Source organism: Lepisosteus oculatus, chromosome 25, assembly GCF_040954835.1.
Source record: "Lepisosteus oculatus isolate fLepOcu1 chromosome 25, fLepOcu1.hap2, whole genome shotgun sequence".
NCBI lineage: Eukaryota > Metazoa > Chordata > Actinopteri > Semionotiformes > Lepisosteidae > Lepisosteus > Lepisosteus oculatus.
In genome coordinates, this window is record NC_090720.1 from 787,291 (window position 1) to 802,425 (window position 15,135).

General features: G+C 56.0%; 1 protein-coding gene across 3 annotated transcripts in view; it reads right to left on the reverse strand.

Moving 5' to 3' along the window:
* ptpn11b (protein tyrosine phosphatase non-receptor type 11b) overlaps window positions 1–15,135 on the reverse strand; it is a 42,170-nt gene that overhangs the window by 8,892 nt on the left and 18,143 nt on the right. For 2 of the 3 annotated variants that reach the window (XM_069183948.1, XM_069183949.1), the window contains 4 exons: window positions 13,681–13,803; window positions 4,049–4,243; window positions 1,435–1,627; window positions 94–210 (listed from right to left, as the gene is read on the reverse strand). In XM_069183948.1, coding sequence (XP_069040049.1) covers window positions 94–210; window positions 1,435–1,627; window positions 4,049–4,243; window positions 13,681–13,803 — 628 coding nt within the window. Of the gene's footprint in view, window positions 1–93; window positions 211–1,434; window positions 1,628–4,048; window positions 4,244–13,680; window positions 13,804–14,155; window positions 14,434–15,135 lie in introns of those variants that run through there. The other variant, XM_069183947.1, reaches the window with a different exon arrangement.

Genomic DNA, 15,135 nt, shown 5'->3' on the forward strand with positions numbered 1-15,135 from the left:
CTGTCACGCCTGGCCGGGGTGCTGACAGTGAGGAGCCGAGCCACGGGGTCCAGAAGGTGGCGCTCCAGCAGTCCGCTGCACCGGAGAACTTGCCTGTTTGAGGTGGACCACGATGCCGTTCTTCTCCACCATCGGGTTCTTCTTGTAGTGCTCCACCAGGTCGGCGAGGGTGTCGAAGCGCTCCCCGCCCCCCACGTCGTACTTCCCAGCCTGCGGCGCACAGAGGAGAGCAGCCAGTGAGACCCCAGAGAGAGAGGCTCTCAGGCGCAGCCTGGCAGGGCGGGGCCGGCAGGAAGCAGCGCGATGATCCCAGATGGAGCCGGCTGCTCCGTTCCCACCGGACACAGGGAGGGAGCTGGAGCCCCAGCAGACCGGCTCTGTGCCGCCGCTCTCCGAGCACCGCCTCCCAACAGACAGCAGAAGCCCCCGAGATCAGCCACTCTAAACGTGCCTGACGGGAGGCGCGGTTTTCCCCTGCTGATGGATTAATCCCGAGCAGCTTTCTGCCGGGCTTCTGAGAGTTTATCAGCAACACAGGGCCTGAGCCAGGTCACTGGGCTCGCTCTGCGAGGGGACTGTGGGTGAAAGTGTCCGTTCAGCTTCTTCGCCACATGCACAAGTGCAATGAAATGCTCATTTGCATGTATGCTCAAATATAAAGACATCAAGAAAACACCAGACTTAAACACAGAACAGGAGCAGCAACAACAATCAAGTTAAATAACACTCAACTGAAATAAAAGTCAGCACAAGCTGTGTGCAAAAGGGAACCCCTCAGCGTGAGACAGTGGTAGAAGTGGAATTCAGTAATCTGACAGCCTGTGGGAAGACAGCGAGTTGTAGAAATGTCCACAGTACAGGGGAGCTGTACTCCAGGAATGGACTGGGCTTCCTGATAACCCCCTGTAACGCCTTTCGGTCAGACATCGAGCTGCTGCCAAACCACACTAACACCATGTCAGCTAAACAGACTGGACACGCGTCTAAAGAGAGACGTCCAGTATCTCAGTCAGAGAAAGAGACTCGTGAGGTCGTGGGAGTGCTTTTTTGCAAGAACCCTGGCAAACGGTGACTTGAAAGGAAATGAAAGTGATTCAGCGCGTGGCGTCCGCCAGGGAGAGCTGCTCCGACAGAGCCGGAGGGCGAGCGGGAGCAGAAACACGGGAGTCTCCAGCAGGAAGGCGAGCTGCCAACCCGCCCCCCGGCGCCCCCAGGGGAACAGGAAAGGGCCGCTGCCGCTGGGGAAGAGATAACCTCCACTGGCAGGCGGAAGGGCTTAGCGTCAAGCGCCGCAAGACCCCCCTCGGCCTCTGCCCCTCGGCGCGACCCGGAAACGCAAGGCGTGTGCAAGGTGCGAGCTCTCCCCCTCGTGCCCCTGTTCCGGACAGAACCCGCGGCGGGCGCAGAGCGACCCGGGGTGCCGCCCCCACCCACCTGGCAGCGGATCATGACGTGGGTGACCTTGGTCTTGCGCTCCACGTACTCGTGCTTCTCCTCGTGGGTCAGGACGGACAGGACGAAGTCGCCCGGCTTGCTCTGGCTCTCCCTCACCAGGAAGCTGCCCGGCTTGCCCTTCTCGGTCAGCAGCTTCTCCGCATCTCTCCCCGACAGGTGCCCGTGGTACCACCTGAGGCACAGGAAGAGGAAGGTACACAGTGGGCGCATCAGTGGGGTTTCAGACACAGCAGCCTGAGCTGTTCCAGGCTTTACAGCGTTAGACAACATGCTTGGCTTCTTTAGACGCCAGTACCCATTTCCCCCAAATCAGAGGGAACGCTGGGCGGGAGCTGCCAGTTAAAAAGGGGGTGTTTCCCCATGTCAGTTAACACAGGCTTTACAGGCTGTGAATTCTCTGAAGTTGTTTGGCCGTGTCTCAATGCTGGTGAGGTGAGGAAGTGACAGAGACGCCCTCTTGGTACCTGATGCTCTTTATCAGACCCAGAGGGCGTCCCGTGTCTCTTCCGTCCCCGCCTGGACTCCCGAAGACTTCCGGACCGCAGAGAAAACCGGCAGCACGAAGCGCAGAATAAAAGTCTCCTGGCAGATTGAGGTGTGTGGTTCATTACTGACAGACACTGTAAGTCACTCAAGAAAACCTCATAGCTGTGAAACTGCTCTCTGGAAACCAGCGCTTTCAGAACTGCTCCGTCAACCAACTGCCGAAAACCCACGGCCTGTGTCAGAGACCGGCAGGAGAGAGAGAGAGGCACTGACATCAAAGCCCTGTGCCTGGTACAGGCGGGCTCTTAGCTCCACACGACAGGGGCAAAAGCGCTTGCTGCTGTTTCTGAGCACAGCGGACTGAAGAGGCTGGGGAGCACACTGGAGCCCCGGCCCTGAGGGCACACTGGCGCAGCACAGCGCTCCAACAGGGGCCAATCTGCACAGCCCAGACCAGGGAGACACTGTTTCTTACAAGAACACTTACTTCGTTACCGTTTCTTTGAGCAAATAATTGCTCCGCTGGAGATGACATCTGCTCGGTGCCCAAGAACATGAAGCGCAGCGCTGACAAGCAGCAGGTTGTTTTTTTTTTTTGCACGTGATTTGTTTTAGGAAACCGAGCCGATGTGTCTGTGCGGGCGTGCGAGTGCATGTGGGTGGTGGGAGAATTTTTTCAAAACGGGTTCAAATTCTACCAAAAAACCACAGAGTCGTGGATAAGCTGACATCAGCATCCCCTTAGTTAGAAATTAGACCTGAGAGCTGAATTCACTTTGAGCCGTTGGCGCCCTATCGCTGCTCGTGTCTATATATATCGATCTGAGGTAGCTGCGTGGCAAGGAAGCTGCGCTGGGCCCTATAAATAATGAGTCCAGGAGGGTCTCACTGTCATTAACTGGCAACTGAAGGCGAGTTACCAAGGAAACGACTTTACCAAACTGTTCTGACGGAGAAGAACGGCCACAGGCGCTCCTAACGAAACTGATCACCTCTTAAATACACCGCTCTGCGTCAGAGGGTAATTATTACCATTTGGAGAGACGGCCAAGCAAACACAGAGACCAGGGCGGCTGTCGTGCTCCAGAAACAGGTGACATATCACCTCAGGGCTCACCCGCGGGCGCTAAACTGGTGAGGGTGCCGAACTGGCTTCTGCCGGCCACTAGTGATGTGACAAGTTGAGCTACACGAGCCTGATTTCACTGCCATTTACAGCACTTTTGTGTGCCCCTACCTTCATCTGACAGTTTTACCAGACTTGGCTCTGTTTTCCTGCAGGGATACTGTGATCTACAGTCCAAGCGTTCAAGCAAAGCAACCCCAGGCCTCTCGTCCTGGAACTGGCTGTGCAATTATCACACAGTGGACAAATGAGCCCACACTGTCACCCACATACCATACAGCATGCGACTGCACCTACACGCAATATCGAGGGGCTCATTTTTTTAGGGCGTCTACAGCAGCGACCAAATCTTTAAGCTCCATTATATTTGCTCATCTTCTCTGGAACAAAACCATGGCAAAATTCTAACTCCTCGAACCCAGCGGACAGAAATAAACTTCTTGAACGTTTAATTTCTTGTTAGGCTCTTTACACCTGCAAAACCCTTATCGTGAATTTAGAACAGAAGAGATGACAAATATCCGGTCAGGAGGAATCGACACAACTCGCAGCTGGTAAAACATTCTAGTAAAGAGTGTGCGTGGCTACATCTCTGCACAGCACTCTGATATAAAATATATTACAGGCAAAACCCACTGGTCCTTGTGGAAAAGTGCTATTGTCTATTCGAACCAAGATTGAAAAACACCTCCGACTGGACCTTTCATCATAAGCTCCCCCACACCCCTTTCCTCCGCCGATCCCTCCGAACAGGGTGGGCGGCGCGACGTAGGAGAGGCGTTATCAAACGAGCCACGACTCTTTCTCTCCTCCTCCTCCTCTGGCTCCGTGGGCCGCAGTTGTGAGTCACACTCGCACTGATGTGCCAGAGCTCAGCCCCCTCGGCTTTCAGGACGGTCAGCTGGAATCAGGAGGTCAGCAGGAGCCCCATCAGAAGCTGTCAAAAGGAATGTCAAAACCAGCCACTCGGCAGGCCCGTACCTCTCGGACGTGGGGTCCTTGCAGTTCAGGGGGTACTTGAGCTCGATGATGTCGCCACTCTTCTCGCGCAGCAGGTCGTGCTGCTCGGTGTAGTACTGCACCAGCTCGGCCAGCGTGGCGAACTTCTCGCCCCCGTACAGGTCGTAGTAGTCCCCCGAGTTCTGGATCTTGATGTGGGTGACCTCATCGTTCCGCCTAGAACAAAGGGGGACAAGAGCAGCGTGTTGGACGCAGAGCTGACAGCCTGTCGGTCCCAGAAATAACCATCCGGCCACGTTCCAGCTGCTCCAGCCCATACAGGGTCGCGTGGGACCCCCAGCCAATCCCGGGACGCCAGAGACGGACACACGCACACTCACACCTGGGCCACTTTTCCCAGAAGCCCGTCCACCTGTGAGCATGCCTGTAGGCCGTGGAGGAAGCCGGAGCGCTCAGAGCAAACCCAGGTGAATAAGGGAGGACACACAGACAGCACCCATTAAACCCCAGGCCCCAGCACGACTGTGCTGTCATCACTGAGACACGGCTGGAGAGCGGCACTGGTTTCACAGAAGAACTGCTTCTGACGAGGGCCGGGCGCCGGGCACAGCCGCAACAACAGAGCTCCCGGATGTGCCGAGCCAATCCCTTCTGAGAGGGGAAAACAATCAGGGCCGTTTCTCGAGCGGAACCGAAGGACCATGCGGACACTGGCGTTTTTGACCAATTTCATTCAGTGGGGAAAAAAGTCAAAGTTTGCGTCTCAGAAAAGGAACTTTCACAGGGACAGAACCACAGGTCACACAACACACCCTGTAGCTCACTGCATTAGTGGAATAACGCTGGAGCAGTTACGCTACTGATCTCAGAGGGCTTTGTTGAAAAACACCTCGTCTGCTGCACTTGTTTTTAAACCCAGCAAAGCACAGCTGCCGTCCGTCTGAGGTCTGCATTATACAGACTGAAGGGGCTGGGGGCCTGAACGTCATACAAGTATAAAAGGCTCTGCTTCTATAAATGAGTCAAATTCGCACCTTCGAGACAAAGGCTCAGAAGAGAAGTCAATCCTTCACACCGCAGGCAAATTGCTGAAGCGATTCCAGCCGCGCTGAAAGCGAACAAGATCTCTGATCGGCTACCCGGGTGGTTGCGCTCTCAGTACACGCCTCACACAAGGAGCTTTCGGAGGCGGGGGGGCGAGGTGGGAGAGGGGAGTGGGGGGGTGTCAGATTTCTGAACGCCTTCACTGAGAAACCATGTTCATCCACCCCAGCGTTCAGCCTCTCGGCCTCCACAAGGCCGCGGTTCCCCCGCCAGCGAGACAGATAGAGATCTGCAGCAGGAGCGCCTCGGCAGCCGTCAACCGTCAAACTTCAACACACAAACAAAACGGCAGAAAGTTTTCCACTGAGGTGTAAACCTTCCCATGGCTAAACTTGTTCTGTTAGTTTCTAACAGCTAGGTCACGTCCTGTAAATATTAGAATAGTCCGAAAATGTATATTGCATGGACATTCAATATTCTGCAACCTAAGCCAGAGGAACTGACGTGCTGTCTGCCGAGATACTTAACTTGCTAGAAAACCTTATCTAACATCACCACTGTATACTGTTTCAGGAGAACAGCCCTCTACTGCTCTTGAAATCACTTTACCCGGTACAATCCACAGGTGACTGAATGCATTGCCACTGTAGCGGAAACTGCTTACGTCTCGACAAAACAACACTTTCGGGACTGGGCAGAGAACAGCAGACTTGGGAATGTCGGGGCTCCGGGGCCTGCAAGGCGTATCGGACACCAGGGACCTGCTGAAGTCTGAGCAGACCAGAACCGCGGGCCCTGAAGGCCTCACACACCTCATCGCTCCTGAACACAGAGACTGGAATCTGTAAGGTATGTCAACCGTCTTGGAGAAAGGCAAGACTGAAGTCAAGTCTAACAATCATTCGGATAATCATTCCTAAATGACCGCTGGTAGCAGCGGTGCTACTCTCCTTGTCCAATCCGCTCGGGAGTCACAAACTGGCTTTGAACATGGCGACGAGGGAGCTGACAGCACCTCAAGAAAGACGGAGTGCACCGACATCGCATCCCTGTGTACAGTGCTGAACAGAACGGCTTGCTCTCATGCCCTTGGCTGTCCTGTAAAGGGCGCGCAACTCTGTGATGCCTTCCCGGCGCACAGCCTACAGCCACTGCTTCATCCCTGCCCTGCTGCTGGCCGGGTGACATCACCGGTACGAGCCCAGCCGGGGCGGAGCCGCCGCCACCACCCCCCCCTCCTCAGCTCTGCACTGGACTGGCCCGAGCACCCTCCTGCTGCTCCAGAGACTCCCTCCGTGCCCCCTCGGCCGAGTCTGAGCCCGGGGCTTCTGTTGCAGAGGCTGAAGGCCCAGAGAGGGAACCCTTCCTGCTCAGCATTGTCCGGCAGTGTGATCACACCAGCACCATACTCGCGCCTCTGTGTGAACACAATGGGGGTCTGAGGTTACAGCCGTGCTGCCCGCCAGCACTGCTCGACCTGATGAGCCCCGCTTGCTAATTTGATCTACAGAGCATTAGTTCATTACGAATGTCACTGCCAAAGCGATGCTCTTTCAGAAGGAACAGGGGAGGGGGGGCAGAGGCCTACACAATCACGTCATTGAAACCATTCTGCACAGCGGCTTTCCAGCAGGCAGCCACTGTCCCGGAGTGTCTCCGACGTCGGCATTAGTAAGGGAAGAGCCCAGGTCCTGACGTGCGCCCCCAGCAGGGCCGGCCACGTGATGACACCCATCGAGCACGCATTTAGGGTAAAGAAAAGGCTTCGTCCCCTCATTCCCGGACCGCCCCTGCTCCGATCCCTCTGGACCCGCCTGTGGTGGGGAGAGCCGCGCCCTGTGCTCGCTGTTCCGACGACACAGCCTCCTGTCCGCATTTCCCTCGCTCCCCTGGCTTGCCCTCGGAGTTTCTGCTACGTGTTGCATTTGTGCGGAGCAACACACGGAGTCTCATTAGAGCCTGAAAATGACCACTGCCTGACAGCGGGCCTGATAATGCACGCTTTAAACGGTGAAAGGAGTACAAAGGGAGAGAAGCATGACAATAAAGAAGAAAGGCTGCCCTTTTCTGGGCTGAAATAAAACCAGGTTAATCTGACACTTCAGACTCCTTATCACAACGGCTAATACCTCCAGTCCCAGGCTGTAGTTCCCTAAAGAAAGGAAAGAGAAATTATCTGCCCTGCTCTCTTCTCAGTGAGAGCTTCTACTGCTGTCAAGCCTGGCAGAATATAATGTGCTTCCTCAGAACAGAGCGGCTGTGGGTTTTTTTTTCTTTTTCGGCTCCTAGGGTTTATCTGTTGTGTAATGGCTCATTAGAAGCAAAGAAACGTTTCTGTAATTCTGGCCTGGCGCTCTGCCTGTGAAAGCGAGAGAGGGAGAGAGGCAATGATGGAGCCCTGGTACGTCTATTAGACCGGAGCACGGTTCCAATAGATGAGAAAATGCAGCTTTATCTGATGACCCGGGGGAGAAGCACCACTCTCTAATGGCTTCATAATTGCTACTGCTAGTCCAAGCTCTGTTTCCCCTACGAGAGTCTCCGGTCAGCGAAGAGCCCATTCAGACCTTGTAGTTTGCAGCCAATTGATTCCAGGATCTCTAGAAAGAAGCCAGGGCACCTAAACAACATGTCTGGGTGACCTGTTCCGTACTCCCACTGCTCTTTCTATGAAGATCCTCCTACTCTCAGCCCTAAGTGTGCTCCTCCTGGCTTCCATCAGCACTCCGCGGGCCCTGACGCCGGACGGGCAGGTCAGTGTGGCTGCCCCCTCGCTGCTGACCCTGACCGCTGACACACACACAGCGGGGGAGGAAGAGACCCCTCCCAAAAAACACGGCCAACAGCAGCCGGCCACAAACCACGAGCGCCGAGAGAGCTGGCCCGCAGCTTTCTGCTTGATGCAGGGATTGCTGGCGAGATACAGACATTGAAGCGCGCAGCGGCTCGTCTCCTCTACCCGCGCGCCGCCCGCTGTGGGCGCGTTGACGGCCGTGCGCCAGGAAACCCAGAGGGGACGGGGAGATTCTGTAGGTTGCACGACGGCGTGAGGGGCGAGACAGCAGCCCGGAGGAAAACCCACCAGGACCCTCACTGGCGGCCGCCTGGCAGCTCGCTACGCTGTACAGCCTGTACCAGCTGACCAGCGCTCATGGCCTCCCTTGACCGCAGCGCTGGCAGAGCCAGGATCCCGGCTGGGTGAGATCTGCCAAACCACTTTCTTGTGCGCGGCATCGCCACCAGGAAGCAGACCTTCCCTCGGGCTCAGCCTGCTGCACTCCTGCGGCCTCGGGCCTCACGAGCGGTTTCCTGCATTCCTGTGGTCCATCCCAGGCGCGTGGACATCATTTCTGCGGGCTGGTTTTCGAGGTCTGGATAAAATTACACAAGGGGGCAAAAAAAAACCCCGCCGCTTTCTCGCGAGCCGCAGAGCTGCGTGGTCTCGTCCGCCCGAGCCAGTCCTCATGTCCCCACCCCTCCCTGCTCGCTCACTCCCACAGCCCCCCCTGCCCTCGGTGACCACCCACCCCAGAGATTTTAACTGGTAGAGCTTTCCAGCCCATTACACAAATTCCAGTTGTGCCGTTTTGGGAAGCGGAACAGGCGGCGCAGCGCTGTACCAGCAGGTTCAGCACCAGCTGGGGGAGAGGCGCGTCACAGCCTGGGAGCTCCGCATGCCTGCAGGAGCCTGGGAGCCCACAGGGGGCGCCGTCTCCCAGCCCAGGCCACCCTCCCCAAAACGAAGCAGCCTTCAGGGAAAAATCAGTACCAATCCCTCTGTGGGCATCCCTGGCATTGAGTGACTGGAACACAGGGCGCGGACTCTGCTACAGTTTAAAAGCACTGGCTGTAGTTTTCGATTTGAAAAGAAGGTAGGACAAAAACAGGAAGAACTGAATCACAGCCCTGCTATTTTGCTGCCATTACACGGCGCGGAGGAATCTTCGCTGCTTTCAGAGGCTTTTAAAAAGCTGATTGACAGCGCTTGTGCGGATAGGTGGGCAATGTTAAATGCAGCCAGTGACGGACGCGCAGAACCCCACATCCTGCCTGCTGGGTGTGGGGGTGGTGCTGGCGGGGGGGGGTTGTGTGCTTGCAAATTCTCACCACTGCTGTGCTGAAGCTGTCAACATGATTTAATGTCTAATGGGCTTTGAGTTCTCCGATAACGCAGCAGGGCCACTGTTCTTGGAAACACATTTCCTGAAAAGCTACACCATCTTTTTAAAATACAGATATCCCCTTCCTGTCATCGCCAGATGGAGTCGGAGCGGACTTCTCCCAGTGCAGGCTTCCTTATAGAGAGGGACCGGCACTGCCCGCTGGTGACTCAGACAGCTGCCCTGAGCTATCCGGGGGGGGGGCACCTTGGAGAGGGGGCACCGGGGTGGTTGAGGGGTTATTCTACCTGCTGAGCTCAAAGAAAGCTGCACGAGGCCGATGAAGACCCCCCCAGCCCAGCCACAGCCTGATCTCCTCCACCCCCAGCTCCCCCCCTTCCATCTTAGACAGGGGAATGGCTTCGTCACGGTAGGGAATAATCAATCATCACCAGGCTGCCACTGCTAAAAATACCAGATCTCACGGACGAGACGAAAACAGCAAGAAAAACGAAGACGGACGGAGCTGTCTGATCTGAATTTCGGGCTCTCTCTCTGGGTAACGGAGGCAGGTCATATCCCGGGACTGGGGGGAGCTGGAGATGGGTTTTTCTACTGGTACCGTTACCGTCACGACGTCCAAAAAGAAACTTGCCTTTTTTACCACTTTTTATTCACAACAACTCTCACAACCACGACTAAGGCTGCAGGCTGGGTCCAGTCTGGCCAGTCCCAGGCCACAGGGACAGAGGCACAAATCCTGAGCTCCCCTGGAGCTGCCCAGTGCTCCCTCCGGCCGCGGGAGAGACAGACGGGGAGTCCGAGACGCCCCAGCTCGCTGCGCTGCGGGCTGACAGGCGAGCAGGAGGAAGGATCTGTGTGGATCTGCGGAAAACGGGGCTGAAACAGGGGTCACACAGAACAATGCGTGGCGCGCGACCATCCAGGGCTTCCTTCCTGCACAAGGCACATCGCAGACACACCGCCAGGCAGCCGCCACCTCCAGTGACCACTGACAGTCCTCTCTCCCTGTAGCCTTCCCACTCCTCGCGCTCAGCGACGCTCTGGAGACCAGCTCCTGGCCGTGTCTGGTCGCACATCAGAATCCAAGCACGGCCGGACGGGGGCTCACTAAGGACTAGCCGATGGTGACTGTGAATAGTGTTCGCAGACCAGCAGGGGGCGGTCTTCCCTTCACAGCAGAATTTCCAACCCAGTTCCCCAGTAGCGTGACTGGAGACACTGTAATGCAGGAGGTGCTGCCCTCTGGGTAAGACCCTAAACACCCGATTGCCCGGACACTGAACACGCCATGGCACTGCTCACAAGATCAGGGGTGTTAACCCTCCTGCCCCAGCCAAGTTCTATTGTGGGCTTGAATGATGCGACTCCCTAACGTTCTCATTGAATTCAACTAGAGAGGCGATAAATCTCTCCTCCCTCGGACCTTCGTGCAGTGGGGCTGCTCTGTCACACAGGAGATGAGTGGGACTCATCTATGTCCAAAGTCGTTGGGAAGTTTCACGGACTTCTAATTTAGTCCCAGGTATGCAGGTGTGCACAAGTAATACTGTGGTGTAAGGATCAGGCAAGGTGACCTGTCCTTTTTAGCCAGTGGAGGATCAGACATTCCTCACACCTGTGTCTCTGGCAGCCAACCTTCAGTGTGAACGCCACCACAGCTTCCGGAAACAAAAATCTCTGGAAATGCTCCAGAGGCAAGCTGGGGGGGTGGCTGCCGTGAAAAAGCAAAAGCGAAATTCCCAGTGCGTTTCGAGCGGCGGTCCGTCAGGCCCGCTGCAGGGCCCAGCTGTCATGGGCCCGCGCGGCTTCACCCGGGGGCAACAAGAGCAGAACGAAACCCGATCCGCCCGCCCTCCTCCCAGCATTCCTGAAACCTCTGGCATAGCTGCCAGCCCCTTCCCTCCGCGCCAGCCCGGCGATGTCACGAGTTCCACTGGATCAGCAGCGCCCGAACCGCCTGCGCGCCCCCTCCGGACCCCCGCGGCGCTGTCGGGGTGTGGGGTTACAGCTCGCCGCCCGCCCTGCGCGGCCCTGTCGCGGCCTGCCTGAAAGCCAATATTGAGGCATGATAAGCTACTAAATCTGCCGAGTTCCACTCATTCTCAGACAGCACGAGCTGCTCACATCATCCCGCCCCCCCGTCTCCCAGCATGCCGAGAGCCCCTCCCCAACACACTCCTACTGCGAGTGGCTCCCCGCGACCTGGCGGAAGCCGAGCCCCCCCTCCGTTTCCCTTTTCTTCGACCGTTCCGAGTTCGGCGCGCGCACCGCAGCGATTGCTAACCGATCGGGGACGCTGGCCCTGGCTCTCTCAGGAGTACACGAGAGACAGACAGACGCATCATAGGTCACAGCTACTGAAAAATCAGCAGCTCAACGGCCCCTTTTAGAGGAACACCCTGAATTACAGCAGAAAAACAATTAAAATAATTATTGAATATTTATTAATTATAGGACAATTAGTCTGGTATTACCCCCCTCCCTGTGGAAACAGCTCAAACTGCACAAATGAACAGCCCCTGCAGCAGAAGAACGTGTCCCGCAACTTCTGTGTGTTTCTAAATGTCTGGAAACCTGAACCCCAACCAGCGGAATCTCCTCCTGCGAGCTCGCCGGGCGCTCCGCGGAGACGGAATACTGCGTGACGGACTCTTCCGCTGCTCCGAGTCTCTCTCTTGTGTTCGCAGCGCTTCCTGTGTGACAGCCCGGAGCGCTATTCTTGGGGCTTCTGGACCCCGCGAGGAAGCTGTGACAGGTTTGCGGTCTCTGGGGGGGCACGAGCTGAGAGCACGTCCACTCCAGTCGAAACGGCAAAGATGCCACCGTTCAGAGTGTGTGCGAACTTCCGGGAACAAGGAAGCAGCTCCATGTTCCACAAGCTGAGGACTGCTGAACAATTCGCTCTGCTAAACCTCTGTTCGTGCTTCTGTACTCCAGATAACAGCGCTCGGCAAATCTCATACACAAGAGCCTGCAGCTCTTAAAGCCAGGAGTGGATCAGACTGCTGCGCAATGGGATCCTAACACAGGTCTGCCCACGCAGACATGCAGCCTCGTTCTGTGACACGCTGGAAACATGTTGCTAGGGGCTGCCGGAGAATAGGGGCCGTTCCCAGGATAATGTTTCACGTACAAACTGCACCAGCCTCTAACATTTCTACACTTCAATGAAGCAAAGCTCTTTCCCACACAAACGTGCAGCCGAGAACAAAAAGTGTGTCAATCCGATCAACTGGGAGCGAACCCCACAAAATTTCCAGAACGGAAACTCTACAGAGAGCAAGCTCTCATTCCGGCCACATCTGACTGCACTCCAGCACAGGTGGGCCCGTCTGAGCTCTGCAGATCCGGCCCGGAGTCTGTCTCAGGCAGGTTTCCGAATGGAAAATGACAGGGGGAAGTGTCCTGCCCGCCACCGCGATACGCCTCTGCCCCGAAACCGCACAGACCAGCGAATCACGTACGCGCTCCCTCTTCAAAAAGAGCAAAAACTCATCGGAGCTAGCTGCCACATAACCGACCATTTCCGGCACAGCTCGGTTTCGCTAGATGATCTCACAGTGAGCTGTCCTGTCTCTGGCGTTTGAAGAAGACACATGATTCAGGTCATTTACTCATCCTGCACAGACTGGCCTGCAAGTTACCGGCAGCCACTGCCACAGGAGAAAACACCTTCATACAACCAGACTAGTACACTGTTCACTGTGTAACTACACAGAGGCGGCAGAGCTCGGACAGCACAACGCTGCTAAAATCAAGTGAAAGAGTAAAAAACCCAGAGGTTGATGGTGATGACTGCAGTTACATTTTAACAAATGTAACCTGATATATCCAGGATTCCTGTTTGTGCGTGAAGAGCCTGTGCAGACTGCCCTAGCCTGCCCTAGTCTGCCGACGGTGGCCTCTACTCTGTACAGTAACGGCCTCGTCAGGCCATTCCTCACCCCCATGCCCAACCCCCAGACTTCACTGCTAGGAATGGAGATGAAGCACTGGGCCAGGGAGATAAGACTCCTGGCAGGCAGGGTGAGGCTCGTTGAGCGCTGTCAGCCCGGCCCGACAGCACAGCTGAGTCTAGACAGCACCACGCAGGGCAACAGCCCGACTGGACTAACCCCCCCTCCTGTCTTACCCCCCAGTCCCTGGCTGGAGCTGAGCTGAGCAGCCCCTCCCAGCTGGACCCGCTGCTGGCCTCGGGGCAGCTGACCCTCCATGCTGGGCTGGAAGCACTGGTCGGCCATCCTGTGGACACCCGCACCCGAGCCCAGGGCCCCACTACACACGCTCGGGCCCCGTGACCACACACCCCCAGTTTGGTTGGAGGCCCCTAACGCTTGAGCTGCTCAGGAGTGCAGGGTTGGCGCGAGTGACTTCATGAACAAGAACAGCGCCATAACTCATGGGCAGGAGGGAGGGGCTGCTGTCCAGCCCGGCGCAGGCAGAGGGTACCGGCGGGCCGGGCGGCAGCGAGGCGCGGGGCAGTACCTGACGGACAGGGTGAAGTCCCCAGGGTTGCTTTTGCTGGGGCGGGCGAGGAAGCTGCCATGGACCCCTCTGGTTAAGAGCAGCTGCTCCGCCTCGATCCCAGTGATGTTGGGGTGGAACCACCTGGAAAGACAGGGAACAGAGACAGAGAGATCAGGAGCGGCCGGAAGGGAGGGCTGGGATTCGCTCAGGAGCTCAGGAGCTCAGGAGCCCAGGAGCTCAGGAGCGGCGCTCTGCTGCCTCAAGCTGCGCTGTGGGCACGCCCGTCCCTTTCCACACCTCTGGACTGCCAGGGCCCGCGACAGCAGCACTACTCTCTGACCACGACCCGCCTGCCACCCCGCCGAAGCCCTCTTACAGCCCCCTCCATGCGCTTTTCTCCATGGGCTGAGTTTTAGATCAAGCAATAAATAAAACTGAAAGGGTGTGCATGTTTAAGTTCATTTTCCCTTTGCACATTTTTAACACAGCTCACTCCAGGGTGACGCGGGTGGCCGGCTGCCTGCGCTTTTCATCTCCCCGGGACTCAACTCGCTCGAACCCGAACCCACAGCTCCTGCCAGGCTTCCTGTGGTCCAGCGCCCCCTGACCACCAGCCCAGCGAAGGTCCAGGTCCAGGACAGCCCACCAACACCGGCCAGCGGTGATCACATACTGACAGCTATTGAATTGATCAAGACCGGTCACAGAGAGCACTCTGTATTCAAGTCTCACTGTGAAGAAAAGAATTTCCAGCATAAAGAGTTCAGTGAGTAAGAAACAGCAGAGACAGGCAGTGAAAAGAGTGACTCATTCATATTGTAAACCAATTAGTGCAATTCTGTTAGCAAGAGGCAAGCCTGCTTACAGAAAGGCACCGCAATTAAAAGGAAGAGAGACTAACAACTGCAGAAAACGGTACGAAGAAATGTTACTGACAGAAACAGTTTCTACACTAAAATTCATCAGTTCAATTGTGCGAAACAAATCAGAGGGATCTTATAAACCTGGGGTTTTACTGCACTGATACAGAAAACCTGTGGAAACTAGATAAACTACGTGTTGAAGATAAAACAACTTCCACCCGTATCTGATTGTTTTACTTTACTGCTCTTTGTTTTACCGTAATGATGATGATTTATTTAAGACATGTTTCATAAATGAAGAATTTCTGCAAGCCTCGTGTGACCACTCTGGCGGTTTCATTTCACAGCGCGAACTGCGGTTCGAGGTGCTGATGCCCGGTTTATTAATTCCAGCCACCCCCACTGCTGCCGGGTCACACTCTCCTCCGCGTCCAGCTGGAGCAGAAGCAGACGAGCAGAGAGAGGAGCCACTGGGGCTCCAGGAGGCACAGAGAAAGCGCCAAGGTGCACAAACACAAGGTTCAGGCGAGGAATTTCACAGATAATGAATAATCTGCAACACGTGTGAATTACTGCGTTTTCACATTTCCCCTTCGAAAACCACACACCC